Source organism: Pongo abelii, chromosome 19 (assembly GCF_028885655.2).
Source record: "Pongo abelii isolate AG06213 chromosome 19, NHGRI_mPonAbe1-v2.0_pri, whole genome shotgun sequence".
NCBI lineage: Eukaryota > Metazoa > Chordata > Mammalia > Primates > Hominidae > Pongo > Pongo abelii.
The window spans coordinates 12,979,801-13,007,796 of NC_072004.2; the positions used below are offsets into that span (position 1 = coordinate 12,979,801).

Here is a 27,996-nt window from a genome sequence, read left to right on the forward strand (position 1 = left end):
GAAGCCTCCTTTCAACCACCTCTCTCTCTGCCGCCTTCCAGATCTTGTCCACTTTGATATTCCCTCGATCCACATAGAGCTCGGGTCGACGCTCCGCCTGAGTCCCCTGGAGCACATGCGGCGACACTCAGTGACTGACAAGAGGGACTCGGAGGAGGAATCTGAGAGCACCGCCCTCTGACATGGCACCACCCATCCTGCCTCGCGTGTACATACATCACGGGCCCTAGGAACGCCGCCAGGAGCAGCGTCCGTGAGCTTGCCAAGTGTTCTCTGCTGGCTCTTTCCTGCCACTGCCAACGTGAGGCTGGAATTTGGCAGAAAATTGTGATCTCCAGTCCGTGTGGTGATGCTGGTGGTGCAGGTTTTGTTTGTTCCTTTCGGGTGGTGACTTCGGCCTTTTGTTTGACCTTTGCCTTTTGACTTTGTGCCTCTTTTGATCCACTTTCAGCCTCCATGCCAAGCAACACCCACCTCTCCATCCAAGGCTGGTCAGGAACGTCCTTTGCAGGGTCGGGGTGGTGCAGGAGAGGCTCACTTTGCCTGGTTAGACCCGAGGGCTGCTACCTTTTCCTTGGACGGCTCATGTCAGGTCTTGCAGGATCAGTTTAATGGCCACAGAAAGGAAGCAGGACAGCAGGGCCCCTCTCACCCACAACTGGACCAGGTCTGGGATTCTAGCAGTCCTGGGGCACTGACCTTTGCCAGCTACTCGGGGGAGGGCTTGCCACTGGAAAACCTTTCAGGCCGCCCCCATCAGTGGGCTCCAAAGTAAATGGCTGGAAACAAAAATGTTTCACTTCCTAACAAACAGTTTTCCTTTTTCCACTGTGTGACTGAAAGCTCCTAGATCATTTTATATTTCTGAATCTATAAAACAAGCCTGACAGTGTCTGGAGGGCCCAAAGGTGGCCTCCATGTCCCCAAATATATTGGCTATATGAGAATAATTTTACCCCTCTAGGTACCTAAAGGCACCCAGCTCACTAGTCTGTGGGGTCCTGGAGCCTGTCTCTTCTTTCTGGAGGTTCAAACTGAATAGCAATAATTATGTTACCCAAAGCATGTGGAGGAAAAGTGAAACCAGCCACGGAGACACCGGCCCACGGGCTCGGCCTGCAGTGTGGCCTGCTTTGCTCACCAGCGTCAGCCGCTCATCCCTTCTCATGAAGTCCCATCTGGTCATGGGGACGAGGGCCGGGAGGGCACCGGGTAGCCTCTTCACACTTGGGGATTAGGGGAGTGAGAAAAGATTTGGGCCATGCATGCAAAGTCAAAGTTTAAAATTTTATCCTTTTAAAATAGATATAATATACCTATACATGATATAATATTTGTATATATGAAATCTCTCTATATTTGTTTAATTTGAGCCATTCAATCTAAACCAATGTACAGGTGTACAATGAAAAATTTAAATGCTTAGTTATTTTTCCCAACACAGTGTAAAGTCACCCTCCTCTGAGAGTGGGATGTGCAGACTTTTGATGTTACAGCTTTGCTCACGTCCTGGCAAGGGCAGTTCATGCCTCAATTTGTAATGGGAGTCTGGGGTAAGGGTGGGGGTTGAAAGTTGTTATCTTTAAATACATGTACAAATCGTTGTCAAAAGTAATGTTATTAAACTAGATTTATTATCCCTGAGCTTGGCATCTGTTCTTGCTTTAATAAACCTGCGGGGACAAGGCTGTCAATCTCAAATGCGCGCCGGGATGGAGCCTGAAGCTCACCACCTGTGTAAAGCCAGGTCCCTGGTTGATCTCTCGCTTGTCATTTGAGTTTTTAAAGCTCTTTTCCCAGTCTCCTGGGTAGGGAATATACACAATAAATACTAGATTCGACTTACTTACTTGGAAAATGCTCTCCGTTTGTCAAGCACTAATCCGCATCTGTAAATCCCGCAAGGAGGACAATGGAAACCAGCCCCGTGTGCCATTTCTCAAAACCTTTGAGGGCAAAGTGATCCTCACTCTCAGTGTGGAAGCAACACAGCAAATCTATTGTCTCCGCTTTTACCCAGAACAACCAGAATACTTGCATTTCCCTGACCAATTACACCAGCCCGGCCAGGCTCTCACTGATTGATAGGGAAAGCATGCCCTGCTGTGAGCTGGCACAGCTCGAGTTCTGTCAAAAAGACTTGGCGAATAAGGGTGGCTCTCTGAGGACAGGTTCCAGCGGTGCTCACTATGATGGGAGCTGACTTCCAAGACACCCGGGTACCAGGCAGCTGCCACATTACAGCACAGAGAGCCTTCTCCAAGGTGGTGCACAGCAGACCCTGCTCTGTAGCAGCAACAGGAGGAAGCAAAAGAACTCACAGTTGCAAACTCAATCTTTATTGCAGCTGAAATACTATCTTCATTGAGTCTCAGACACTTAGACCCAGTGATCCTGTTACTCTGCTTGTCTCTGGCGTGCAGGGAATCTCTTTGCTAGATTAGAGGAAAGGTGCTGCCGTCTGTTTCCATGACTTCTTTAAAAACTGCCTTGAAATAAAATTAGTTCATCTGCTTGCTTCCGTGTGGCAGCCTCCTGTCCCGCGGCTGTGCCAGGCACCAGTCCTAAGAGGCATCTATAGACTAGTGCTTATCTGGGAGCCCAAGCCTTGGCACAGCTCCATACCACCTATCCTGAGCTGCCTCCTGGGGGACCGTGCTCTTCAGCTTCTACCAGCAAGGAGGGCAGATACGGGTGCGTGCGTGGGGCAGAAGACACACAGCCTTCAGAGTTCAGGGTCTCCCAGATCTTCACTGGGCTCTGACCTTCTTGGCCTGTGGCTCCTCTGTGTGGGCCTGTTTCTGCTGAGGCTCCCCATCCTCCAGGCTGCCTGCCAGCTCCCTGGACAGGAGGGCCGCCCGCACCTGCCGCAGCTCCCGCTTCTCCCTGCGCTCCTCCATCTCCTCGATGTCGCCAGCAAACAGGGCTTTCAGTGGTGGAATCAGCTTGGGCATTGTTGGAAAGTCTCCAAAGCAGACCTAGAAGACACAATAGAAGACAAAGACATGTCTCAAGAGGGGCAGGGGTGGGGGACAGGAGCTGGGAGGGATGCAATCATGTGCTCACACAGCAGCGCCAACGCCCCTTCCTTGGCACAAGCCAATGGGTCACAGCTGAAATGGAAAAAAGAATGGCACGGAGGGAGCCCTCTAAAGGGGCAGAGGCTCCCCAGGCCTGGCTAAGGGCCTCCGGAGAGGGAAGGGAGAGCAGTCCAGATGCTCTCAAAATCAAGCTCCTGAAAAACGAGGCCTGGCTCGGGCCCTGCCCCTTCATTCCGGAAGGCCAAGGGTCAGGCCTGGCTTTCCCACTCACAGGAGGCAACCACCTGTCTCACAGGTCTGTGCTGAGGCTCAAATGCCATGACTGTGTGAGCAGTCCAGGCCTAAAAGGATTCTCAGAAATTTCCAGTGAACTGAGACTGAAGACTAGTTGGCCCCTGCAGGAGGTGGGTCTCACCAGCAAACCCAGCGTGGTTCGACCTGGTGAGTGATGGGTAGATACCCTTTTCCCACGGTGGCCCCAAACAAGAAAGCAAACTCCAGCTGACTGTCCTACTCAGTGTGTAGAGTCCCGTCTCCCTGCCCCGTCCCCGCCCTGTGCTGTCCACGTGACATACAGACCTTCATGTGGTCAAAGGCAACTCCCACTTTCTCGTTGAAGTTGGGGCTGAAGAGGGGGACCTTGGCGTAGCGCTGGCTGAAGTGGTTCAGCATGATGAACTCCGCGTTCATCCGCATCCCCACGCTGATGGCCTGGGACGTTGTGCTGCAGGTGAAGGACAGAGCAGACTGAAGCTGAACCCAATTGCAAGACTGCAAAGCAGACAGTGGCACAGACCCTGGCCATCAACTGCCAGGGCACCCAGGGAAGCTGGTGGGTTTTCTTAACGGGCACCTCCGTAGCCAGCACAATCTCCCCTGAGGGCCAGAGCCTTCGCACACACCCCTGGATAAAGCCCACCCTCTGTGTTGGCTGCCAAATCTGTCCATGAGGGCACCCAAGAGAAAGCACAGGGCCCACCTGGGGTAATGCACTGTTAATTTCTTGAAATTAACAGCCAAAAATTCAGTCCCCCAGCCCCCGCCTTCCCCTGGCAATTCCCTGACGTGGCTTATAGTTTATTCAGCCGATTTCTAAATGCTTTCAAAAAACTGTGCCTCACTCTAGAACCCTGCCTAGAAAATTCTGCAAAAATAAAGGCCAAGGGCCTGTGAGCACGGCCACAGGTCAAAGCCCCCATAGCCCTTGATAGGAAGCAGGGCAGCCCCACATCAGTGGAGACAAACGACGGCTGCTCAGTGTCACGTAGTGGGGGAGGGAGAGGATGTGGGCGACAAGGACTGACCAGCCTTTGCTACCTGTGTGTCTTTTCCACTGCTTCCTCTTCCAAACCATCTTCCAGGGTGGCTTCATGTATCAGGAGGGTGGCATCTTTCCCTGGAGAAGCAGCACAAGGATCAGGGCAGAGTTCTCCGCGAGAGCAGCACACAGGCCTCAGTCACGTGCTGTTTCCTGGTCTCAACACTCAGCTCCCCTGCCCCTGGGTCTGCCTATTAGGATGACAACCAGAGACTCTGAGGGTGGGGACCTGAGTCTCCTGCCTCTGCTGACGTTTCCCTGCAAGCTCACCTGCATTCACCTCCAGCTACACAAACCCCAGAGCAACCTCAGGGTGGCTTGCTTCTTCCTCTACTCACCCATCCGGACCAGAGCCTCGCAGGGCATGGTGTCCCCGGAATAGACCACTTTCCAGCCAGAGGTGTGCACCAGCGCACAGCCAAACGCATGCTTGCAGTGCCGCACCAGACAGGTCTGAAACTAAAAGGGCGGGGCTGGAGGGCTCTGCAGCTCTGCTCCCCACCTCGCCCCCACGATGCCTGCAGCTGTGCCCCTTACCCCTTCCAAATCACATGTTCCCAACAGCGAACTGATCAATCTTTCCACTGCAAGACTGGAGATCTCAGCCCCTTCCTGAAGGCATTTGGCAGGAATCATACTGTAAAAAGACAAAACATTTAAAATGATAATAAACATTTCTTGGACATCTGGAACCAAAGTTTAAGTCTTTGGCTGGAGAACCCCAAAATCATTCTTAGGAGAAAATATGATTTAAATCATAGTCACTAAGATGAGGAAACAGCTGTCAAATATAAAGAGCCAAACCAAAGCCTCTAGGCCACTGGGAGAAACCCAGCAGGTGAATGCTACCTCCGGCTCAGGCAGCACAGGCCATGGGTGGCTCCAGCAGAGGGGATTCCTTCCCCTTGGGGTGAGGATGGTGCCACCTCCCAGCTAGCCACACACCTGCTATGGACATTCTCTGTGCTAGCCACTATTTGGGTGCTTGGCTCTGGAACTGTCTCATGAAGAAAAGCTGCTCGAAGTTTAAAAAGCAGCTCAGAACTCAAATGAGGACTGGGAAGAAATGCTTCTAAGAAAATAAGCATTACATGCGAACTATCTAATGGTTTCTGTCCTTCAGCCAAAGCACTTCTCCCCTGCTTCTGCCATCTGGGACCATGTCAAGGGCAAGGCTGCTGGGGGATACTGGTAACTACCCATCCGTGTCAACCTTGAGCTTCTGAAGGAGGTGGCAGCAAGCAACAGCCCAGGGGGCAAGGCTGCCCTGAATGCTCACCTGATGTGGTGCAGGACCTCCTGGCACTGGTTGTGGTACTGCTGGAGCCAGGCTTTGAGCTGGCTGGGGGCAATCACCAGCAAAGGGTGAAGTGGCTTTCCCAAAGATGCCTGAAACAAAAAATCCAACTGCTGACTCAACGACGGAACATCTCAATAAAAACTGGAGTGCCAAGAGGCATGGCAGATGATGTGTAAACCACTGAAACTCAAAACGTCAATCAAGTGCCACACTTACCAAGGCTCGTTCTCTCTGCAGCAAGATATTTAGCAAGCCCTGGCAAAGAAACAGGAGACATGCATTAGCCAGGCCCCACGGCGATCTCCTTCGGGTTAGGGTCTGGAGTCCTCCCTCTTGCAGGAGTTGCCAGCCCTATGTCACCCACCAGCCTCTAACACAGCCGCAGTGGGGGTGGCACAGGCTGAGCCCCCTGCGCCATGACCCTGAAATGTCACGGGCAGAAAGCAACATGACCCGTGTTGGGAAGAGGGCAATGGCCCAGGGTCTGGCACCCCAGGAGACCAAGGTGAGGGTCTCATAGCCACACCTCCTGCATCTGGCCAAAGCTTCCTCTGAGCAGGCCGTGTGAGATTCAAGATTCAAGGAAGACTGGGTAAACTCAAACCTGTCCTGCTGCAGGAAAGGAACTAAATAGAAAGAGAAGACATCCTTGTGGCGCAGAAGGGCTATGTTGAGTTTTGTAAAAGACCATTTCCTAGCTAGAGATGAGTAACAAAAGCCCTGGGCAAGTTTGGAAGTGGAGGAAAAGACGCGGCCAAAGGGCCAACTCAACATGGCAGTGCCTCCTCCAGGCTCCAGCTTTGTGGTCCAGCCCAACACTCACCGTGTGGTGATCTGCGTGCAGGTGGGACACAAACACAGCAGCCAGGGTGCCCAGGACTCTGTCTACCTGGTCTCCGTAGTGACGGCACAGCTGCCCAAACGTGCCCTCACCACAGTCCAGTAGCAGAGACGTGTTGGGGCTACAGAAGAGAAGAGGAAGAGAGTCACTGCCACTGGGAAGGCTGCTGACAGTTCAGAGGCTGATGTCTGCTTTGGACAGGACCAGGAAGCAATTGCAGAAATTTCTGTCTCTCGTGCTTTGCTTTGAGGAGGTAATATAAAAGCCAATTAATTTAACCAGAAAGTTAATTTTACATGTGTCATCCTCTTTATAGCAAAGAAGTATCCATGGAACCCTGAAACCCTTTCAAGTAGACTTACGCAAAGGCTGGGCATCAGAAAAAAAAAAAGAGTTTATAGGAGGCTTAAAGCATTTAGTCCTAATAATGAATCTGACTACGTAGATTGACTGTGGCCACAGCCTCTGTTGAGAATACCAGGACAGGCACTGGGCCATACGAGACTCTTTCTAGGTCCAGCTGCCATCGGACTTTTCCCCCTTTGCAGGCGGTCGGGGTTTCCTCAGCTCATGTCCTCAAAGACACCTGGTGCAGGGCGGGCTGCAGGTGTTTCATGCAGGGAGCTAGTTAATGCAGACTCCCAGGTGTCACTCGGGGTTTCTGACTTGGTTTTAGGCAGGGCTCTGGAAGCCTGGATTCTGACAAGCTTCTTGGGCTATTTGGCTGTGCAGTCCACTTCAGAAGCTCTGCTCCAAGGCAGAGAATGCTGACCCGCTCTGGCCGCCTTCCTTCTCTGAGAGGAGCCACGAAGACTGAGAGGGCTGCACCCATTTTGCAGAGAGAAGCCTCGCTGCTAAGACATTACCTTCCAGGGGAAAAAGGAGTCGGGAGGCAAGGTGGCAATAGCACCTTCCCATTAGCTTCAGCTGGTTCAAAAGCCACTCGCAGGGTGTCAGGTCAGCAACTCAAAAAGCCCTTCTTCCCCCAGGATCTCAGCCCCCGGGAGAGGCTGGCTCACTCCAAGCTGCTTTATTGCATGTCCTCATCCAGAGAAACACACCCCAGATTGTATATTTCTGATGTCAGGGCGCATCTCGTCACTGCTGTATATATTTAATGCACTATTTGGTTGTTTGTCATCCACCACTAGCATCTAAGATGACAAAGCAAAATTTAAAAACAAACCTGGTAATTCACAATCTTATTTTCTTCACATACTATCTGCAGAGATAACATGTACATTTCACAACGCATTTGACTAATCTCTCTGCTGATGACCCCAGGCAAACCCAAGAGAATCAACTAAAAAACATGTCAAGGGGAATCCAATACAGGGTCTGAACACAAATGTGCAAAACGCTAAAGCTTTTTAACATACTAGCAACAAATAGCTGGGGGACAATATCATGTAGCAAGACCCCAAGTCCCCGCTCAAACTTCAGATGTCCCACTTACCAGCTGTAGGAACCACAGCAAGTCGCCTCTCTGAATATCAGCTCACTCATCAACAAAATGGGTAGTTGTTCACCACTTCATAGGATTAATGTAAAAATTAAACGAGCTGATTTCTTAGCTAGGTGTACTGCACACAGTAAAATCAGCTGTTTGTTAAAAGACATCATGGGATGAATTTGGTGATTCCCAGGGTAAAAGTTTGCTACTGAGGCTATAAAATGCAGTAAGGCCACGCTTCTCTCCTGGACACTCCAGTCGACATGACAAGTGACAGGGCTTGATACCGCTGCATTTCAAATCGACTGGTGAGTGCAGCAGGACTTTTGTTTAAAAAGTAAACATGCCCTTGATGGAAGGATGCTTCCTTGGAAAGCAGCATACCTTATGTTGACAAGTGTGGCACTGACATTTCGAATCTTCATCGGGATGGCAGACCCTGTTCCAAGGAAGATGATTTCTGGGTACTGACTTCTTTTCTCTGTGAAAAAATCCATGTGAAACAATCCATTCCTTTGGGTCAAAAGTGAGCCAGCATGCAGCCATGAGAAGATGCAATGGTTTGATTATCATTGGTTTGTCCCCAGACCTCATGTGGAAACGTGCTCCCTAGTATGGTGGTTTTGGGAGGCGGGGCCTAGTGGAAGGCGTTTGGGCTACAGGGACGGACCCTCCTGAGTGGCTTGGAGCTGCAGTAGTAAGTACTGGCTCTCAGCAGACTGCATTACTTCTCAAGGAAATGGATTTGTTCCCAGGAGAGGGGGTTGTTATAAAGCCAGGGTGCAGCTCAGGCTTTCTCATCTTCACAAGCATCCACTTCCTACTTGCGCTCCTCTGCCACGTTATGGTGCAGCATGAAAGCCTTCACTGGAAGCTAGGGCCAGGACCTTCAATTCTCAGCCCGCAGAACCGTGAACTAAATAAACCTCTTTTCTTGATAAATTACCCAGTCTCACATATTCTTTTATAATAACAAAAAACAGACTAAGACAGATGGGTAAGCAACACAGTTCTATCCAGCTTCCCAGGAGGAGGACTGGCAGGCCCCTGGCAACCGCCCCGAAACAAAGGACTTCGCACCAGTGTGGGACCCACAGGCTATTTGTCACCAAAGGGCTAAGAAGGAGAACAAATAAATTCTCCAGTCCTTTCTTCAAAAGAATTGCTGTAATTCTTTTACATTTAAAAAATGACATTTCTTTATGCTGGGAACCGTCATTTATTTCAAGAGAACAGTGTGTGCCTTGCATCCAGCTCTTACTGGAAGACCATGCACTTCGGTCACATCCTCCCAGCCCTACCAGACAAGAAATGCTCTGCTTCCCAAGGGGGAAACAGGCTCAGAGGCCCAGGTCTCCGGTGAAGATGGTAAGAGGCAGGGTCAGGATTCAAATCCAGGGAGACCCGATGGTTCCAAAGCCTGTGCCCGGCCCTCAGCCTCAGTTGAGTGACGTGGCCAAAATCCTCCATGGTTGTGCATCCGCAAAGCCAGGACTAGACCCCCTGCCAGCCAAGTCCCTGCTCAAAGCTCTTTCCACAGGCGTTCACTAAAACGTTTCACTCAGTGCGTGCCTCGTCAAGAATGCCTGGGTGCCATCGCCAAATGCTCTGATTGGGTGGGATGGGGCACAGGAATTGGGATTTTTTTTTTTTGAGACAGAGTCTCGCTCTGTCGCCCAGGCTGGAATGCAATGGCACGACCTCGGCTCACTGCAAGCTCCGCCTCCCGGGTTCACGCCATTCTCCTGCCTCAGCCTCCCGAGTAGCTGGGACTACAGGTGCCCGCCACCATGCCCGGCTAATTTTTGTATTTTTAGTAGATATGGGGTTTCACCATGTTAGCCAGGATTGTCTTGATCTTGTGACCTCGTGATCCGCCCGCCTCGGCCTCCCAAAGTGCTGGGATTACAGGCGTGAGCCACTGCGCCCGGCCAGGAATTGGGATTCTTAAACTCCCCAAAGCCCCCTCCTCCAATGACTATAATTCTAATGTAGAGCCGAAGTAGAGAAGCCCTGGATTAGACTGAAAAGCCAGGTTAGAATGCGCCCCGCCAGCACTCCACTTAATGCTATGAAAACAGCAGCAGGGGGAAGAGCCCAGGAAAGAAAGGCTGCTCTGCAGGCTCCCACTTACCTGCCAGGGCTGGGCCGTCCTGCGCACTCCTCCTGTACTCCTGCACGCTCTGCTCGAAGTTGGGAAGCTGCAGCGCCTCAACTATGAATTCCTCAGGATTGCAAGTAATAATGGCATCCCTGCAGGGAGAGAGAGAAGCATCTCAGGTGACAGACACGGTATATGGCCTCAGCAGACCCCAATGTGGATGTCCAGAATAAATTCAGGGTGACAATCTGCAGGAAGTTCCTTCAGATCAACACTGAAGGTTAAGTGACTAGCATCTGGGGCAGTTCTGCTCCACCACCTTTTGGATGCTGCATCGCTCTGCCTCAGGGCCAGTCAGTGGGGCACTACTGATGCCCAGGGCAAGACGGTTTTTTTCTCTGTGGCCAGTGCTGCTGCCCTGGTGCAGTACCCCTGACCTCTACCCACTAGCAGCACCACTACCCACCTCCTAGGCTGTGACAACCAAGAATGTTTCCAGACATTGCCAAATGTCCTCTGAGGGGTCAATGGTCCGAGCTGAGAAGCGGGGCCCCTAGAGGAGTGACTCTGAAACTCATGTTCACACCCAGGAACCTTGGCAAAACGCAGAAGCCAATTCAGCAGCTCTGCAGTGAGGCCTGAGATCTCAACTTCCTAGCAGGCCCCAAATCACACGGAGTGACAACTCCTTGGACAGGCGGCTCTTCAACCTGGCAGAGCATTAAAATCATCTGGGAGCTTGTAAGTCCCAAGCCTAACTCTCAAGATTCTTTTCTTAATTTTTTTGTTGTTGTTGTTGAGACGGAGTCTCGCTCTGTCACCCACACTGGAGGGCAGTGGCGCGATCTTGGCTCACTGCAAGCTCTGCCTCCCAGGTTCACACCATTCTCCTGCCTCAGCCTCCCGAGTAGCTGGGACTACAGGCGCCCCCCACCACGCCCGGCTAATTTTTTCTATATTTAGCAGAGATGGGGTTTCACTGTGTTAGCCAGGATGGTCTCGATCTCCTGACCTCGTGATCTGCCTTGCCTCAGCCTCCCAAAGTGCTGGGATTACAGACGCGAGCCACCACGCCCGGCCTCAAGAGGTCTGGGGCAGGCCCTATGCAATATTTTTCACAAGCAGGAGGTAAATCTGAATGTCGGCTAGGGCTGTGAATCACTGCTGTGTGTTAAGAGCCTGTGCAGATGCCGACAAAGGGACACCAGGTTCTTCAACCCTGTGATGTTGCCTGTGAGCCCGAGTCTTGCTAGTATAGTCCCTTAAAGGGCCCCAACTACCCAACCTCAACAGCACACAGCATCCAGTCATAATCCAGCACGTGCTCTATTCTAATACAAACACTGTGGAGTGGGCAGGAAACTTCAAATCAAGGTTCAGACCTTTAAAAATTAAAACAGGCCGGGCGCGGTGGCTCATGCCTGTAATCCCAACACTTTGGGAGGCCGAGGTGGGTGGATCACCTGAGGTCAGGAGTTCGAGACCAGCCTGGCCAACATGGTGAAACCCGTCTCTGCTAAAATTACAAAAAATTAGCCGGGTGTGGTAGCAGGCGCCTGTAATTCCAGCTATTCAGGAGGCTGGGGCAGGAGAATTGCTTGAACCCGGGAGGCGGAGGTTGCAGTGAGCTAAGATCGCGCTATTGCACTCCAGCCTGGGCAACAAGAGCAAAACTCCATCTCAAACAAAAACAAAAACCCCACATAAACAAATCAAGAAACACAAAATGTTATCAATCATTATCTCTGGGCAACAGGATTATGGGTGACTGTGTTCATCATACATTTCCTATTTTCTATACTGTGAAACATATGAGCTCTATCACTGCTATTCCCATGCAAGGCAATTTTAGAAAAGGAGAACTACTGGCCCCAATCTGCCCACCTCAACCCAGCCTGGAGTAGGCTGCTTTTCTAAATAAATTCACACTGGCACACAGCCAAGCCCATTCATTAGCTTATTGTCCGTGGCTCTTTTGTGCTCAAAGCGGAGTTGAATAGTTACAACGGAGGCCATATGGTCTGGAGAGCCTCCTGAAACATTTACTATGTGGCTATTTACAGAAATGTTTCCCAACTCAACTGAGACGATTCCATTAGTTCAAGATGGCACAGACCTCTGCCACTCCCTCCTGGGACGGAGCTGGTACTTGAGGAGGCATTCACCCTGAACCACGGGCACACTGAGGGTGGGGACCTCCTGAAAGAGACAAAACACATTCATGGAGAGAAAGAGAGGGGACGAGAGCTGGGCCGACAAGGGGCCGGTCTGAGACACTACCTTACAGGGGAAACTGGTGAGCAGGGGGAAGATGTCCGGGTGGATGAGGTTGAGCTGGGTTTGAATCTTGTGGCTGCGAAGGTTGTGAACTGAGGCACAGTTCTCATTCAGGACCAAGTGCTGGGTGTCAGGCCCAAACCTGTGAAGAAACAGATCCGGCATCTGCAGCATCTGTTAGGAGGCAGCTCCCCCTGAGGAGTGGTGCTGAGCTCAGGAGTAGTAATGAGGATGAGGTGTTCAAACAGTTCAGTGACTTGCCCCAAGCAGTGTTACTACATGGCCAAACATGGTCCCACTCCTGCTGTCTCAAAGCCCGGTGTTCCCTAGCTCAGCTGCCTTTCAGGTGTGCTGGGAAGAGAGAGAGGAAAAACAAGAAAAAGATGTCCAGGGCTTACAAATAGGGAACTCAAACCCTGAGGAATGAAAGAGACAGCAGGAGAGCAGGCCATGGAGCGAGGGGCAGGTAAAGGGGCTATGTGGGGAGACACAGGCAGGGGCCAAAAAGCAGCCCAAGGTCACCCCGCACCCGAGCTCAACTCATACTCCTCCACCTGGCCCTGGTCAGCGATGCCCCGAGGAAAAAGTAAAGCTCCCTCTCCTTCCAGTGACTAAACATCTACCTCCCAGGGCTGCTGGTGACGACCCTAGAGGAAATGAAAAGGGTATTTCACACACTGCCTCCCACAAAGTGGGCATTCAGTAAATGGAAGCTATCATTTTATAGCTGCAATCTCTTCTTTGGGATTCACTTATGGAATCCTCAACCAAACGGCAGTATTTGTTCAGACACCCTGAAGAGTGTGGAGGGTGTAAAATAAATGGAATCGTGTGGACACTGCGCCACCTAGCGGTGCATTTTCTTCACAAGTGTAGCACAGATCTGGGACTCCTAGAATTCTGGGAAGGCAGGAATCCCACAGAAAGTTTAGGCAGGTGCAGAAGGGCAGGTAGCGCTGGGAAGAGCAAGAGGGGAGGAAAGGGGAATCCACCACTGCCCAGAAGAGTTACCCCAAGTGCCGCTGGGCTGGGCTCCATACCTCTCCATCCACTGCTGGTACCTGCTGTCCACCAGCACAGATTCTGGGGCCATGTGAACCACCAAGGCCACGGGGGCATCTGCCTTTCCTTGGTACCTGGGCAGAAGAGTGGGGCTTTACAAAGTGATACAGACTCAGCACACACAAAGACAGGGACCATGCAGCCAGGGAGGGGTATCGTGCGGCCCTCTGCGAGCACCGCAGTTGAGCTGACAGCCTCCACACCCAGGCCATGCTCTCACAGCAGACCCCAGTGCTGGGCCATTTCCAATGGACATGGGGTTCCTCTATCTGGCAAGCTCTGCTCTGGGCCTTCCAGTCAGCCTGGCGGATCCTTTCTCAGCACTGCACTTCCTTCCTACCCTCTCCACTCATACGGGTCCAACCTGCAAAGCCAGACCCAGGCTCTCCCTGCCTCCTCCTGCTCCCTCTCTCCTTCCTCTCTCACGGGCATTTCCTCGAATAAACCTCCTGCACCTCCAATGCCACCCTGGTGTCTGTCTTCCAGAGGACCTGAGACACAGGCACGAAAAATGAAAATCGTCTGAAATTCCACCACCTGGACAACAGACCACTTACTAACATGCTGATATGTTTCCCTCCAGTTCCCTTTAAAAAGAAATATACACAGTAGCTATTTTTATCTATCCCAGCATCATCACACATCCACACATGGCTCTCAAATAACACCTCATTCATTGAAGAGGCTTTGCTGCCCAAAACTTGATTAAAATACAAAGCCGGGGCTACCAATGCATCCAAATTCACCCACAGAGAATAAAGCGGACCATGAAACAACTCCTAACGCTCTGACTTGGAAGGCGTACAGCAGCCCAAAAGGATTTGTTGTGGTAAGTAGAAAAAAGCAAGTGAAAAAATACAGATAGATACAAACTAGGAACAGGAAAAATACAGGTAAACCTTTAAGAGTGGGGGAAAAGATTCAAACTGAGATAGGTGGGTCAAAGATGATTCCACCTGGGATGAAAGCTGAACTGCAAAACTGGTTAACTTTGATAGAGGACAAAAACAGAGTGGCAGTGGCCCAAAAGACATTCCCCAGCTGTGAGTCCATCCCATAACACGGACTCTTGACCACGACAGTCTCACACACTCTGACCCACCTCATTTGTTTCAATGCAGGTAATGGAAGAAAATTAATTCAGTTCAAAATAATCTAAATGATAATCTGGGGCATTAGTTAGAATTCAAAAAAGTTCTGGAATTTCTTCTGGTATAAGAGCTGTAAGAGTTCTAGTTGAATTTCTAGTCCTCAGTGGTTTCTAGTTTTCAATCCTTTCTAATTTCACTTTGAGGCTGTGTACACCGGAGCCCACCAACTACCAACAGCGACTTAAGGTAGGAGTCCTGGCCTCTGAACTGTAAACCCAGACAGCGGGCCTTCCCAGAAACACAGCTCTTGCCAAGCCACAAGATGCCCATGTCGATGCTGGGCTGGGTTTCAGCTCTCACTTCTCCCACCCTAGAGACCTCCTCATTACCTCTGAAAGGTGGCATTCTCACAGATGGGTTGAATGAAGCCTTCATCTGGACATTCCACCACCACAAAAGCAGCACCAGGATCTGGAGGAGTACACAGCTCTTCAGCCAAAATCTGCAAAATCAAACAAGCCCGCCCACTGGGGTCACAGCTCAGCCACTAAACTTAACTGCCTTCAAGGCAACTGCTAACATGACATAGCCTATCCAGCGAGCCGAGAGGTAAACCACAAAACCAACTTTACACACCACCATCAACACCCTTCTGGTCTCTTTGTGGATACCTAAATAGGTAACTGTCAGGTTGAGGCACTTCAGGCCTACACTGGCCAGGAAAGGAGGCTTGGCATTAAGGTTTTCTTCAGTCTGTGGCCATTGGTCCTAATGTCCTTAGAAGTCAGAGGAAATATCTTGACAAAGAATACAGTGGCATTCCTCTGGACCATAAACCCCAGGCCCATCCACATGGGGTCTGTTGTTAGACACTGTCCTGAGCTCAAGTACCAAGTAAAGCATGCACCCTTTAAAGAGGAGGATGACCAGATCCTAAATGGACCATCTACAAAAATGCTCGAATGCAGCCGTGTTGACACACGGGACAAACACAGATAAAAGAGGCCATTTTATCACTTAGCTGAGTGATGTCCAAACTGTTCTACGTCCTTCAAAAGTGGTGTCTGTAGGGCCTGAAGAAGACAGACTCTGCCCAGCATTCCAGACCCTACCTGTAACTGCTGAATCATCAAGAAAACCAGGCATCTCACCTCTCTTCCTTCATGAGTGATGCTTTTCCCGTCCTTGACAGCAGCAATGATGGGAGCGATGGCAGCTGTCCCACTGAAATGAAGAGGCAAGGCCTCCGTGAAATGTGATTTCCTTAAGTGGACAGGTGTACCCAGTGAGTCCCCAGAAGCCTCACTCCCCACACTCACACTGGGAGGCCCATCTCCTTTGCTTTGAGCACCAAGAAGTTTCCTCTCTTTAAGTGAAGCTGCAACAAAGAGAACATAAATGTGATTTCAGTGGCTAATGAAGAAGTTTTTGGTTTTAATCAATTTTCTTAGAAGTGTATTTTTCTAGATTAAAAAAAATAATAATAACGTTGGCCAGGCACGGTGGCTCACGCCTGTAATTCCAGTACTTTTGGAGGCTGAGGCGGGTGGATCACCTGAGGTCAGGAGTTCGAGACCAGCCTGACCAACATGGAGAAACCCCGTCTCTACTAAAAATACAAAATTGGCCAGGTGTGGTGGTGCGTGCCTGTAATCCCAGCAACTCAGGAGGCTGAGGCAGGAGAATCGCTTGAACCTGGGAGGTGGAGGTTGCAGTGAGCCGAGATCGTGCCATTGCACTCCAGCCTAGGCAACAAAAGCGAAAGTCCGTCTCAAAAAAAAAATAAAAAAATAAAATAATGTTTCCTTACAATTCATTAAAATGCGTATTGCTTTCAGAAGGTATACCACATGCTGAAGAAGTCATTTATTGTCAAATGCTTTAGTACTAAAAGCCAAAATGACTTAAATCAGTGTTTTATTTCCCAGCATTAACTCATTATAAATTCAATAAAATGTAATTCAATATGAAAGTTAATAAATATCCTTCAAGTATCATTGAGGAGAAACACTGTTCTGTCATTCTACATTCCTCAATTAATAGCTAAAGGAATGTCACCAGAGCGTTGCCTAACACAGCAACCAGCAAGCAAACTGCCATGTAACATAATATTTCAATGACAGTGATAGGCTAACGAAAGCATGGATGATTTTTATTTCTCTTGTATTTTTCAATTATTTGGCAATATAATGTCATTGCTTTTATCTTGGAGATAAATTATAATAAAAAATCCCTAATAGGCCAGGCACAGCGGCTCACACCTGTAATCCCAGCACTTTGGGAAGCCGAGGCGGGTAGATCATGAGGTCAGGAGATCAAGACCATCCTGGCTAAGACGGTGAAACCCCATCTCTACTAAAAACACAAAAAATTAGCTGGGTGTGGTGACGTGCGCCTGTAGTCCCAGCTACTCGGGAGGCTGAGGCAGGAACCCAGGAGGCGGAGCTTGCAGTGAGCCGAGATCACGCCACTGTGCTCCAGCCTGGGCGACAGAGTGACACTCTGTCTCAAAAAAAGAAAAAGAAAAAAAAAAACCCCTAATATGCTATTACATTAGAAAGGCAAACAATAATTCTATCAGAAAACTTCATAATCATTTTATAGGAAAAAAAATTTTCACACAAACAGAAAAATGTCAGAAATGACATGTAGGCCTTTGAGTGCTAAACGACATTTGATTTTCATTTTCTCCTTTAAATCTTCATCAACTATGTGCATCTTCTTTCAACTCTCTGAAGTTAAAAAGTTACTCGTAGGCCTGAGTCTCAAATTTGGATCTGAAATCCTTATTCTCAGAGTTGTAGAATTTTGCATCTTAAAAAATATCATCCTAGATGAAGGATTACAGCTTCAGTGTGCACATCACACAGTGATGATCGATGGCTGACATCTTTAGATAACTAACAAGCATGTCACGACCCAACATTCTCTCCACACACCCAAACGGGTTTGAGGATGGCAACTAAATGTCTCTAATGTTTAAAAGGTACTTGCTGTTGGGGGCGGTGGCTCACGCCTGTAATCCCAGCACTTTGGGAGGCTGAAGCAGGAGGATCACTTGAGGTCAGAAATTCAAGACCAGCCTGGCCAACATGGTGAAACCCCGTCTCTACTAAAAATACAAAAATTAGCCGAGTGTGGTGGCGGGCACCTGAAGTCCCAGCTACTCGGGAGGCTGAGGCATGAGACTCACTTGAGCCTGGGAGGAGGAGGTTGCAGTGTGCCAAGATTGTGCCACAGCACTCCAGCCTGGGCAACACAGAAAGACTCCATCTCAAAAAAAATAAAAAAATAAAATAAATAAAAGGTAATTGAAGGCTGGGCGTGGTGGTTCACTCCTGTAACCCCAGCACTTTAGGAGGCTGAGGAAGGCAGATCAGTTGAGGTCAGGAGTTCGAGACTAGCCTAGCCAACATGGCGAAACCCTGTGTCTACTAACAACACAAAAATTAGCCGGGCATGGTGGCAGGCACCTGTGATCCCAGCTACACGGGAGGCTGAGGCAGGGAATCACTTGAACCTAGGAGGCAGAGGTTGCAGTGAGTTGAGATAGCACCACTGCACTCCAGCCTGGGCAACAGAGCGAGACTCCATCTCAGAAAAAACAAAACAAACAAACAAACAAAAAGGCTGGGCATGATGGCTCACGCCTATAATCCCAGCACTTTGGGAGGCCAAGGCAGGCGGATCAGGAGGTCAAGAGATCCAGACCAACCTGGCCAACACGGTGAAACCCCGTCTCTACTGAAAAAATACAAAAATTAGCTGGGCATGGTGGTGCACTCCTGTAGTCCCAGCTACTCGGGAGGCTGAGGCAGGAGAACTGCTTGACCCTGGGAGGCAGAGGTTGCAGTGAGCCAAGATTGCACCACTGCACTCCAGCCTGGTGACAGAGCGAGACTCCGTCTCAAAAAAAGAAAAAAAAAAAAGAAAGAAAAAAAAAGGTACTTGCAGACTTAAGGCAGGGAAACCCATCTCCCTGGGAGCTGAACTCAACCCATGGAGATATGTTCCTCTCTGAGGAATGCAGAGTATTTGGAAGACTGATGAGAGCCAGAACGCAGCTGATAACACCCCAACAGTGCACCAGCTGCCCAAAGCCAAGGTCTTCCATCAGATGAGTTTCTCAGGTCCTCATGCGAAGAGACTCCTGGAACTTGACCTAGCTCAGCTTTATTGCTTTCCAAAACCCACCTGAGAGCAGCAAATTAATTAGAAGAGGGGAAAGGGGTTACAGGCTAATCCAGTGACAGCAGCCCTCAGAAGGAGCCACAGAAGACAGCAAGGAAGGAGATGGAAAAGCCGGGGCAGGCAGCAGGCAGCCCCCAGGAACGGCTGTCTGATAATAGGGCAACTGCCTGAGTGTGTAAAAGTGAGCTTGTCACTTTTCATCATGCTCACTGTTACCTATTCAGGAAAGCAGGAATATGATTTAAAGATTACCATATAAAACAGTTGAAAAATCAGACAGTATAAATATAGATTATCAAAAATAAAATATTTTTAAAACTTTAAAAAATGATTTTGCTGTCTAAAACTCAGAAACATACAAGTAATAAGCCTGTTAACAATAGTACTTAACTTTTATGAAAATCACATTATTCAAATAAATCGATAGAAATGATACTGGCAATGATCTTGCCACTAATATTACTACTTACTTTCATTATTATTTTCACTTGTAGGTTTCGGAATTTAGATAAAAATTCCAAATATATTTCAAAATCAACATTAAAAAATAATCTAAGCCCACAAAAAGGCAATGAAATCTTTTCACATATTTAGACAAATTTGTTGCAAATTGCATTGATAAAATTTTAATGCAAAATTCTATTAAAAATAAGCCACTAGTCAGATCTTACAAACAGCTTATTGTAACAAAAATTTTTAATGGAATTTGACCAATTTCAGAGTTACAGATCTAGGCCTTTGTGAATGCTAGCTAATATTCCAATTAATCTGATGTTAGACCTTAGCTATTGCAGGGGAATGAAATAAAGTAAAACAGAGTTAAAAGACTTTGAATAAAGACCTGATGGAATTGAAGGAAAACAAACACAGCTGCCTTCAATAATTTCTGAATTCTAAAAGGACCAATCATTGGCAAATTTTATAAAAGAATATGGACCAGGCACGGTGCTTCACGCCTGTAATCCCAGCACTTTGGGTGGCCAAGGTGGGTGGATCACCTGAGGTCAGGAGTGAGACCAGCCTGGCCAACATGGTGAAACCCCGTCTCTACTAAAAAGACAAAAATTAGCTGAGTGTGATGGCGCGCCCCTATAATCCTAGCTACTCAGGAGGCTGAGGCAGGAGAATCACTTGAACCTGGGAGGTGAAGGCTGCAGTGAGCCGAGATCGTGCCACTGCACACTCCAGCCTGGGCGATGGAGACAGACTCGGTCTCAAAAAAAAAAAAAAAAAAAATGTACGGAGGCTGACAGGGCACTGGAAAAAAATTTAAAAGGAAATAAAAGTATGGGGTTATCTTGAGAAACAGAGCATCTAAATTCTGAAACCTACAAGTGATGACAATTATGAAAGGTTAATAGTAATACTCGTTGCAGGCTCATTGCCAGTGTCATTTCTATCAAATTTTTTTTTTTCTTTGAGAGAGCGTCTTGCTCTGTCACCCAGGCTGGAGTGGAATGGTGCAATCTCAACTCACTGCAACCTCCGCCTCCTGTGTTCAAGCGATTCTCTTGCCTTGGCCTCTCAAGTAGCCGGGATTACAGGCACGCGCTACCACACCCAGCTAATTTTTGTATTTTTAGTAGAGAAAGGGTTTCACCATGTTGGTCAGGCTGGTCTCGAACTCCTGACCTCGTGATCCACCTGCCTTGGACTCCCAAAGTGCTGGGATTACAGGCGTGAGCCACTGCACCCGGCCTTCCATCAGTTTTTCTGAAAATCTGCTATCTCTTTTTGTCTCAGGTAACAGGAGTGCCTACCCTCAAATTAATGAAAAAGTGCAAACCAGAGGTCGCTGACCAAGACCCCAGTCACGTACAGCCCTCCAGAAAGGCTCCCTTACCTTACAGATGAAAGCTACGACCAGGGAAGAGTCCCTGGCCCCTCTTCTCTGGCTAACACCTGAGGAAAAACACATTTGATTATCACAAGGTAAATGTGAAAGTTGTCAAGACATTACAGACTGATTATGACCTGATACCTAATTTCACTTCACATAAAAATTAAATGGACGCTACTGTCCCAATACACAGGCTGAAGACACTAATATACTCAAGAAGACTTTTTTTTCCCCCACTTATGTGGAGATGTGTTTGGGTAAATGAAAAACACAAAACTCTCACCAGAAAAACTTTAGAATGGCAAGTGAAATTTTTTTTTAATGACACATTTCACCTAGGACTGGAGAAGAGAGAGAAAAATACATTGTAATGTGCTTTATAACACATATAATATATGAAATAACGCAAAAGTTCAAAGGCCTGCAGAGAAAATGCTGGTGTCAGTCTTTACCCAGTGCCATCCAAACAAAGACAGCACATAGGGGTCAGCCTGTTCTCAGTCACTAGACAAGACCTCAGGACAGAAAGAGGAGCTGCCAAGCTTTGCCAACACTGGCCTTCTGTTAAGGACAACAAACTCCTGAAGCAACCCAACTCCTGAGCTACATCTAATCTTGGACTTTTAACTCCGTTTCCCAGTGGGCTCTCATTCTGGAAGAAGACGTGCAGATCTTCTCACTGATTTGACTGTCTCATTGGCTTAGCAGTTATAGTTTCCACATTAATGGAAAATTTGCATAAATGTTACATTAATGAAAAACACAAATGAAAAATACAAAATGAATCCGTTTGTCAGGCCCTGTTCTCCTCTGGGAAAAAAGAACACAGTTTTGGGCCTACCCAGATCCTGGGTGGCCAAAACTGTGGACTGGTCGTTATTAAAGTTCCAGGCTGCCACCTTTACAACAACCCTTCTCATTCTCCCCACCGGCCAAGTCATAATAAGCCCAGGAAGAAGTATCTGTTTACACACGTGGCTTTCTTACAATAATGACTCCCTACAAGCATTACGAGGCAGAGAATTAAGAAAACGCAAGCCTTTCTGCTCCTCTGTTTTGTTTATACTATTACCATGTGGAAGGTGCGGCTCATTTTCATTCGACTCGGAGTCTGAAGATCGCTCTGGACTGAGCCTGCCGAGAGGCCTTTCTGGACTCTGCCATGGTTGGTGCTTTCCCCTCTTCTGTTCACCTGGTCAGTACGGACACCACCAAATTACACACTGCACAAGGTGAGCTGACAGCCAAGGCCCAGACGTTCATACGTGGGAATGCCAGAACGCCAATTAAATCAGCACACCTTTTACTATACGGTAGGAAATAACTAGTTAGTTAACTTCCTACCTGGTTTCTGGGCTGCACTTATGTCCTATTAATCTTTATGTTTCTGCTTAGCTCACAGCCTCGGCCATAGTACCAACTCAACAATGTGTTATCTAAACAGCATGTGGGTTGTAGACATGCGTATTTATTATCATCACTCCCGCTAACACACATAGGCCCAAAGGATACCTACCTCCAGAAGGAACCTCATTTTACATTTAGTTAAGGCTCAAGATCAAGGGAAAAATATTCGCTGCTCTAAGAAGCTAACGCACAGCTGCAATGACAATGAACATAAGTTCACTCACTGAGGGCCGCTGGACACTGAAAAAACAGTGATCAGCAAAACTGAGCATGTTAACATCGATCACGCAAATCACACGTGAAAGTTAACTGTCACGTGCCATGGAGCGAAGAACAGGGTGCTGGAAATGGACCACAAACAGGGGGATGCAACTCAGGCTGGGGGTGGCTACAGCAGGGGTCAGGTGAGAGAAGGCATCTGAGCAGGAGGAGCAAGACAGGCAATGGGAGTACCGATCAGCCCATCATGGCACTGGCCTAGGAGCACTTGTGCCACTGCCCCGGCACATTCCTCCCCTCCCTGCTGCCTTCTGCCTTCAGTCGGCCTAAGTCTCATCTCCTCACCAGGTTCTGGACTTCTCTGGCCTTTGCTGGGTGCTCTGGTCTATCACCCATCAGCACTACTTGGTAAGCATCACATTAGTTAGTACTAACAACGAAATACCCCTACTGCTTGGTACTCTCTTCACATGTAAGTAAAACAAGACATGAATGTCTTTAGCCAAGCTCAAGGACAAGACTGACTCTTTTCCTAAGCTAAGACCACATCATCTGGCCCTGATACTTGGGAATCTGCAGGAGCTTCTAACCCCCTAACAACACTTCTTTTAGGTTGCTGTAATCATTATTGATTTTTAAAAATCTATCTGTGCAAACCTCTTCATGATCCTCTGATCAAAAAGAGGGTATCACGCCTGTGGGAAAAAACCTCCAAGCAATGAATGTGCAAACTTGAATGCAATCTATTTACCAACAGTGCTTGATTATCTAATATTCCAAAGCATAATCACTATCATTAGGCATGAGTTAGACGTCGGTAAGTTTACAAGCCAGGGCAGGAGCCATATCTTCATTCCTCAACTAAATTTTCTAATCATGCTCAGAACACAAAACAGGGTGCCCACAGCAAGTGTTCAGTTTCTGTTTTCACCCATGTTTTCTTTACTCAGGACGTACACCCTCCTCCTGGGAAACCTGGCTTTCATACTCACTGTGTATGGGGATCTGGTAAACTGTCATGGTTTCATCCTTGTATTCTGGGGCAGAGTGGGGCCGCACAGCTACAAGAAAACCACACAACAGCAAAGTGATTGTATTAGTGAAGATGTGTGGGAAGAGTAACTTCAGGATCACCAACCACAAACAACTGAATTGTCTCAGAATTATGGTGGGAATCTGACACGAAAACCAGACTTTCTAAGGAGATTACCATTTTTAGGAAATAAATAAAAGTGTATTTTGGTCAGCCATTTATATTTACTACAACCAGATGAAAAGACATTATAATCTTTGGTGACTATCCGTTAAAAATTGAAAAACAAGAAACTAGTACTCAACTTTCAGAGACCCAAGTTAACAAACAGAATAGTGAAGCCAGGGAACCCATCATCTCAACCAGAAGAGCTGATGTATATTTTGAAACAAAGTATTAGTGTTTCTATAAAAGAGGAGTATTAACAAGCCACAGATGCACACCAGTGCCAGGACAAGAGCCCTACTAGCATCCTCAGCGAGGCCTCTTACCATCAAGAGGCCGTAAACCCCCTTCACAGCTGGAGCTGCGTTTCAACGTACAAAGTTGGCCACAAAACCTTTAGGAGCCCCTTGTCACCCCCGCCCCCAACTCAAAGCAACTCAACGACGAGAAGCACCTCTGGAACTGAGGCAGGAGCCCTGCTGTCTGGATGGAGAATACTACACAGCATGCACACAGGCATGCATGGGCTGTTCAATCACTCCGGCCGACCTGGCCCCTATTTTTACAGCATGAGGTGGGAACACAGAAAATGTCACTATTTAGAAAACCCATCTCCAGCCGCATGGTAGCTCATTTTGGGAGGCTGAGGCGGGCAGATCACAAGGTCAAGAGATCGAGACCATCCTGGCCAACATGGTGAAACCCCGTCTCTCCTAAAAACACAAAAAATTAGCTGAGCGTGGTGGCGTGCGCCTGTAGTCCTAGCTACTCGGGAGGCTGAGGTGGGAGAATGGCTTGAACCCAGGAGGTGGAGGTTGCAGTGAGCTGAGATCACGCCACTGCACTCCAGCCTGGAAAGAGAGCAAGACTCCATCTAAAAAAAAAAAATCTCGTGGTGATGAAGCATTTGATTTTGAGGTTTAATGTTGATGTTTTCAATGGATTCTAATTTGAGAGGTCAGGGCATATATAAGTTAGAAATAGCAGAGGATGAGTCACAGACAAAGACGTACCCATTTCTATTCCTTTCAATGGACCAGAAAATATTTTGATTGCTTCGAGGTATTTTTCCTAATGAAAAACAAAGAAATGAGCAGTTATGGTTGAACAAATGTAGAACACAGCAACTATTCAAGTATTTAAAAGGTTACCAATAGGTATCAACATAAAACAAAGCTTAGTGAATATTTTGAACATCATTTATTACAAATATTTACTGAGTATCCATTATATCAGATGCCAAGGATACAGCAGGAAAAAGAGATGGAGGCCTTGCTCTAATCAGGCCAGTGGAGGAGACAAAACGAAACATGATAACAGAAACAGCTTAGTGGCATTATGCTAAGTGCTCTGCAAGGAAAATGAAAAATACAGAGGGCTGGGATCCAACTTGTCTAGAGAAGAAGAGACAGTTCTGGAGTAAATGATCCTCTTAGCTGAGCCCTGAAGGTTCAGTAACAATATAGGCAGCAATTAGAAGAGGCAGAGGGAACCTGCGGAAGGGCGAAAGTCCTGAAGTGGCCAGAGAGTTAGAGGGACATGAGTCAGCCCATGCAGCTGCAGTTCAGCGATGGGTACAGATGGAAGTGTGGGTAGCGGCCGGGGCCTACAGGACTTGTAGGCCGTATCAAGGTGTTTCGGATTGTATTGCAATGGGGAGCCCATGAAGGGCTTTAGGGAGACAACTGACACACTACTTTTCTGTCTTCAAGTGACCTCTCTGGCTGCTGTGTGCAGATGGATTACAGGAAGGCGAGAATGAATATGGGAGGCTATTGTAGTTTACAGGTGTAGAAAACAGAAATAAGGAAGGCCTCAATAAGAGACAAATGGATGGATTTCAAACGTTATTTTGGGGAAAGACTTAACAGGTCTTGGTGACTTTCTTCTTAAGAACTGGAAAATGAACTGTTATGTTCACCAACACACACACGACTTCTCAAGAGTGTAATAAGCTGGACTGAAAGGTAAGAAGATGTCAGAAATTTATTGAATAAAAACAAAAGCTGCCCTTTCTTGTGTGCTTACTTGGTGCCAAACATACATCTAATAAAGGGATCTAGTGCTTTATATGTGCTGCTACATCATTTAATCTTTAACAACTCTATGAAACATGACAGTAATCTTATAGACGAATAAACTAAAGCTCAGAAAGGTAAAGTAACTTGCTCAAGGTCACAGAGTTAATCAGAACTCAAGTCTTTTTAACTTGAAAGGGGAAGCGTTTCAACGACCAGGTATCTCTGGAGGGCAGAAGACTGATTTGCAAAAAGGAAAATTCTTGTTACTGATATTACAAAAGGAAAGTTTGCTTTTGAAAGATGTGTCAGGAAAGACTCACCAGTTGCGGAGGTCCAGAAAGTACACATTTGGGAAGCCCGGTTTCCTTTAAAGTAAGAATCATTCCTAAAAAGGATGCATAAAATCAGATCTCTCATCAATTTGACCTGGTCGTCACTAACAGGAGGAGCACCCTGTACTAATCCAACTATTTATCTACATCTCCACCTTCCAGCTTTGGAAGTATAACCAGGGAAGATGTACAGAGCAGAAGTGATGCCAGCTAGAGGTGTAACGGACACCAAATATCCGTTAAATGCCTCTAGAATGGGCTGAGCTGTTACTAGGGTGAAGCAGCAAGGCACCCAGTGTGCAAAATTTAAGGAATCATGCAAGTGAAGGGCTGGCACCCTAAGTGCCTCACCCTAGTCTCAGCCCTGAGAAGGGAGACTGGTCTAACACTTCACTCCTTCCTGTCCATGCCACCAAGCCCACACAATCTGGCTGCAACACAATCCTGACCTTCTGGCTGACAGACATAAATGACAGGGTAATCTGGACAGTGGGTATGTGTGTGGCTGCCAATGTGCCAATGGCGTCTGTGGTAAACATATTAACTGTAATCACCACCGCTAGACTCTCCAGTTTACTGCCACAAATCTCTGTCCCCGCAACCCAAGAAACTAAGTGGATGGTAACACTTAAGAGGTGATATCCATATTAAAATCTGTTCTTCTGAGTCACAGCTTTTAATGCTCTGTGCTGCTGCTGACTGGGCTAGTATAAAAAGAATTCCAGGTCAGGTGCGGTGGCTCATGCCTGTAATCCCAGCACTCTGGAAGGCCGAGGCAGGAGGATCGCAGGAGTCTGAGACCAGCCTGGGCAACACAGCGAAACCCCGTCGCTACAAAAAATACAAAAAAATTAGCCAGTGGTGGGGCACACCTGTGGTCCCAGCTATTTGGGAGGCTGAGGTGAGGGGATCACCTGAGCCCGGGAGGCAAAGGTTGCAGTGAGCCAAGATCACGCCACTGACCAAAAAAAAAAAAAAAAAAAAGTCTAGCTGCCCACCCCAGACTTGGAAAAATGGTAAAGCCGGTTAAAATCCCGGAGACTTCCCACCAGCCTCTGACACTGCAAAGAATATACTCACCACTTAAGCCCCCAACATTAGACCAGTGCATTCGTGTCAGGAATATGTTGTCCAGGCGAGCAACCTTCAACCTAAGAATGAGAAAACATTTAAACAGGATAACATGAACACAACAAGGACCACTTTTGCTATAAAAAACAACTAGCCTCTCATTTCGGCTTTCAAGCCCCGTAATCAACTCCCCCTCCGAAAGCAAGAGACTGACTCACTTGTGCTCCTGCATGAGTCTCTGAACGCCTTCTCCACAGTTGAAGAGATACCTACAAGACAAAGATTACACAAGACATTCAGAAGGTTTTATTCTGTAAACTCTCTGACACCAATTAGATGCTTTATTGTAGACTCTGGAAAAAAAAAGAAAAAGAAAAAAAATTAAAAGTCCATGTTGCATGTTGGACTACCGAGCCACATTTCTGCTGGTGGGTTTTGAGCCCTCCTTAGCAGAGGTAGAGAGGAGTGGGGGCCTGTGTGTGCGTGTGGGTGCTAGGACAAAATGAGTCCTTTCCCCACCACCGGCTACACACCAGATCTGTCCACCCCACACGCTAACAACGACACACTGGCCTTGGGGTGCACGGAAGAGGGTGGAGGTCCGAAAGTGCTGACAGCCAGGCCGGGGCCCAAGGGTTGGGATAAGAACGCTCAGACCCACGTCTGAAGTTCTTCACAGATCCCCAGAAATCACATGGATGCAAAGAATCTCGGATTTCCCACCCACCATAACTCCATGAACCCCCGCAACAGTGAACCACATGTGTGAAGTAGGGAAGCCGAAGCCCTGGGAGGTGCCCCGACGCTCAGAGGCTGCGCCGCACTGAGGGCCCGGCGGGACGGGGCGTGGCTCGTTGACTGACCGGTTGAACTCGGAGAAGACGTAGAGCGCGGCGCCCGAGTCCCGGCTACCCGCTGCCACCACCTGCAGGTACACAGTGTTCGGGCCGCAGGAGGACCCCGACGGTCCGCGCTTCTCTCGCGTGCGCAGGTGCCGCAGCGGGTCCTTGGCCGGCCGCTCGCGGCGGGCGGGTCCCTGCGATATGGTGCGTCCCTGCGACATGGCGCGTCCGGCCGCGGACCGCAGCAGCGAGCAAAGCGCCCACATGCGCCCGTCTCCACCAAAACTGAGAAAGCCGCCGGTCACCTACGCCCGCGTTTCCCGTGCACCACCTAGCCGCTCCGCATGGCGGATCCAGCCAATCAGCGCGCCGTGCACCGAGCTGCCCGCCT

At 48.3% G+C, this 27,996-nt stretch overlaps 2 protein-coding genes across 6 annotated transcripts in view; one reads left to right on the forward strand and one right to left on the reverse strand.

Annotated features, from left to right (window-relative positions):
* Positions 1-2,468, forward strand: part of ARHGAP44 (Rho GTPase activating protein 44) — a 207,132-nt gene extending 204,664 nt beyond the window's left edge. The window contains exon 20 of one of the 3 annotated variants that reach the window (XM_054535471.2): positions 42-2,468. In XM_054535471.2, the coding sequence (XP_054391446.1) occupies positions 42-181 (140 nt within the window). In that variant the 3' untranslated portion in view covers positions 182-2,468. The remainder of the gene's footprint in view (positions 1-41) is intronic. The other 2 variants (XM_054535472.1, XM_054535474.2) reach the window with 2 other exon arrangements.
* ELAC2 (elaC ribonuclease Z 2) lies at positions 2,318-27,996 on the reverse strand. 3 transcript variants are annotated; one of them, XM_024234322.3, is made up of 24 exons: positions 27,627-27,996; positions 26,982-27,032; positions 26,773-26,843; positions 25,681-25,745; positions 24,353-24,410; positions 23,134-23,202; positions 21,588-21,707; positions 20,519-20,577; positions 15,804-15,862; positions 15,636-15,708; positions 14,874-14,986; positions 13,372-13,467; positions 12,335-12,473; positions 12,171-12,253; positions 10,088-10,206; positions 8,338-8,434; positions 6,483-6,621; positions 5,876-5,914; positions 5,639-5,748; positions 4,897-4,996; positions 4,698-4,818; positions 4,359-4,437; positions 3,621-3,765; positions 2,318-2,978 (listed from the first exon to the last, which is right to left on the reverse strand). In XM_024234322.3, exons 1-24 carry the CDS (start codon positions 27,869-27,871, stop codon positions 2,751-2,753), a joined length of 2,478 nt encoding a protein of 825 aa, XP_024090090.2. In that variant the 5' UTR covers positions 27,872-27,996; the 3' UTR covers positions 2,318-2,750. The 3 variants fall into 3 exon arrangements, with proteins under 3 accessions (XP_024090090.2, XP_024090091.1, XP_054391445.1); XM_024234323.3 differs by having other exon boundaries at positions 27,491-27,636; XM_054535470.2 differs by lacking the exon at positions 21,588-21,707 and having other exon boundaries at positions 27,627-27,963.

Bases quoted from the DNA above. Each gene is read 5' to 3' on its own strand.
- ELAC2 (XM_024234322.3), bottom strand. From the start codon at position 27,871: ATGTGGGCGCTTTGCTCGCTGCTGCGGTCCGCGGCCGGACGCGCCATG. The intron at 12,254-12,334 runs GTAGTGTCTCAG...TGTCTCTTTCAG, and splicing joins TCACCAGTTTCCCCTGTAAG to GAGGTCCCCACCCTCAGTGT. The intron at 4,997-5,638 runs GTGAGCATTCAG...GTCTTTTTACAG, and splicing joins GAGGTCCTGCACCACATCAG to TATGATTCCTGCCAAATGCC.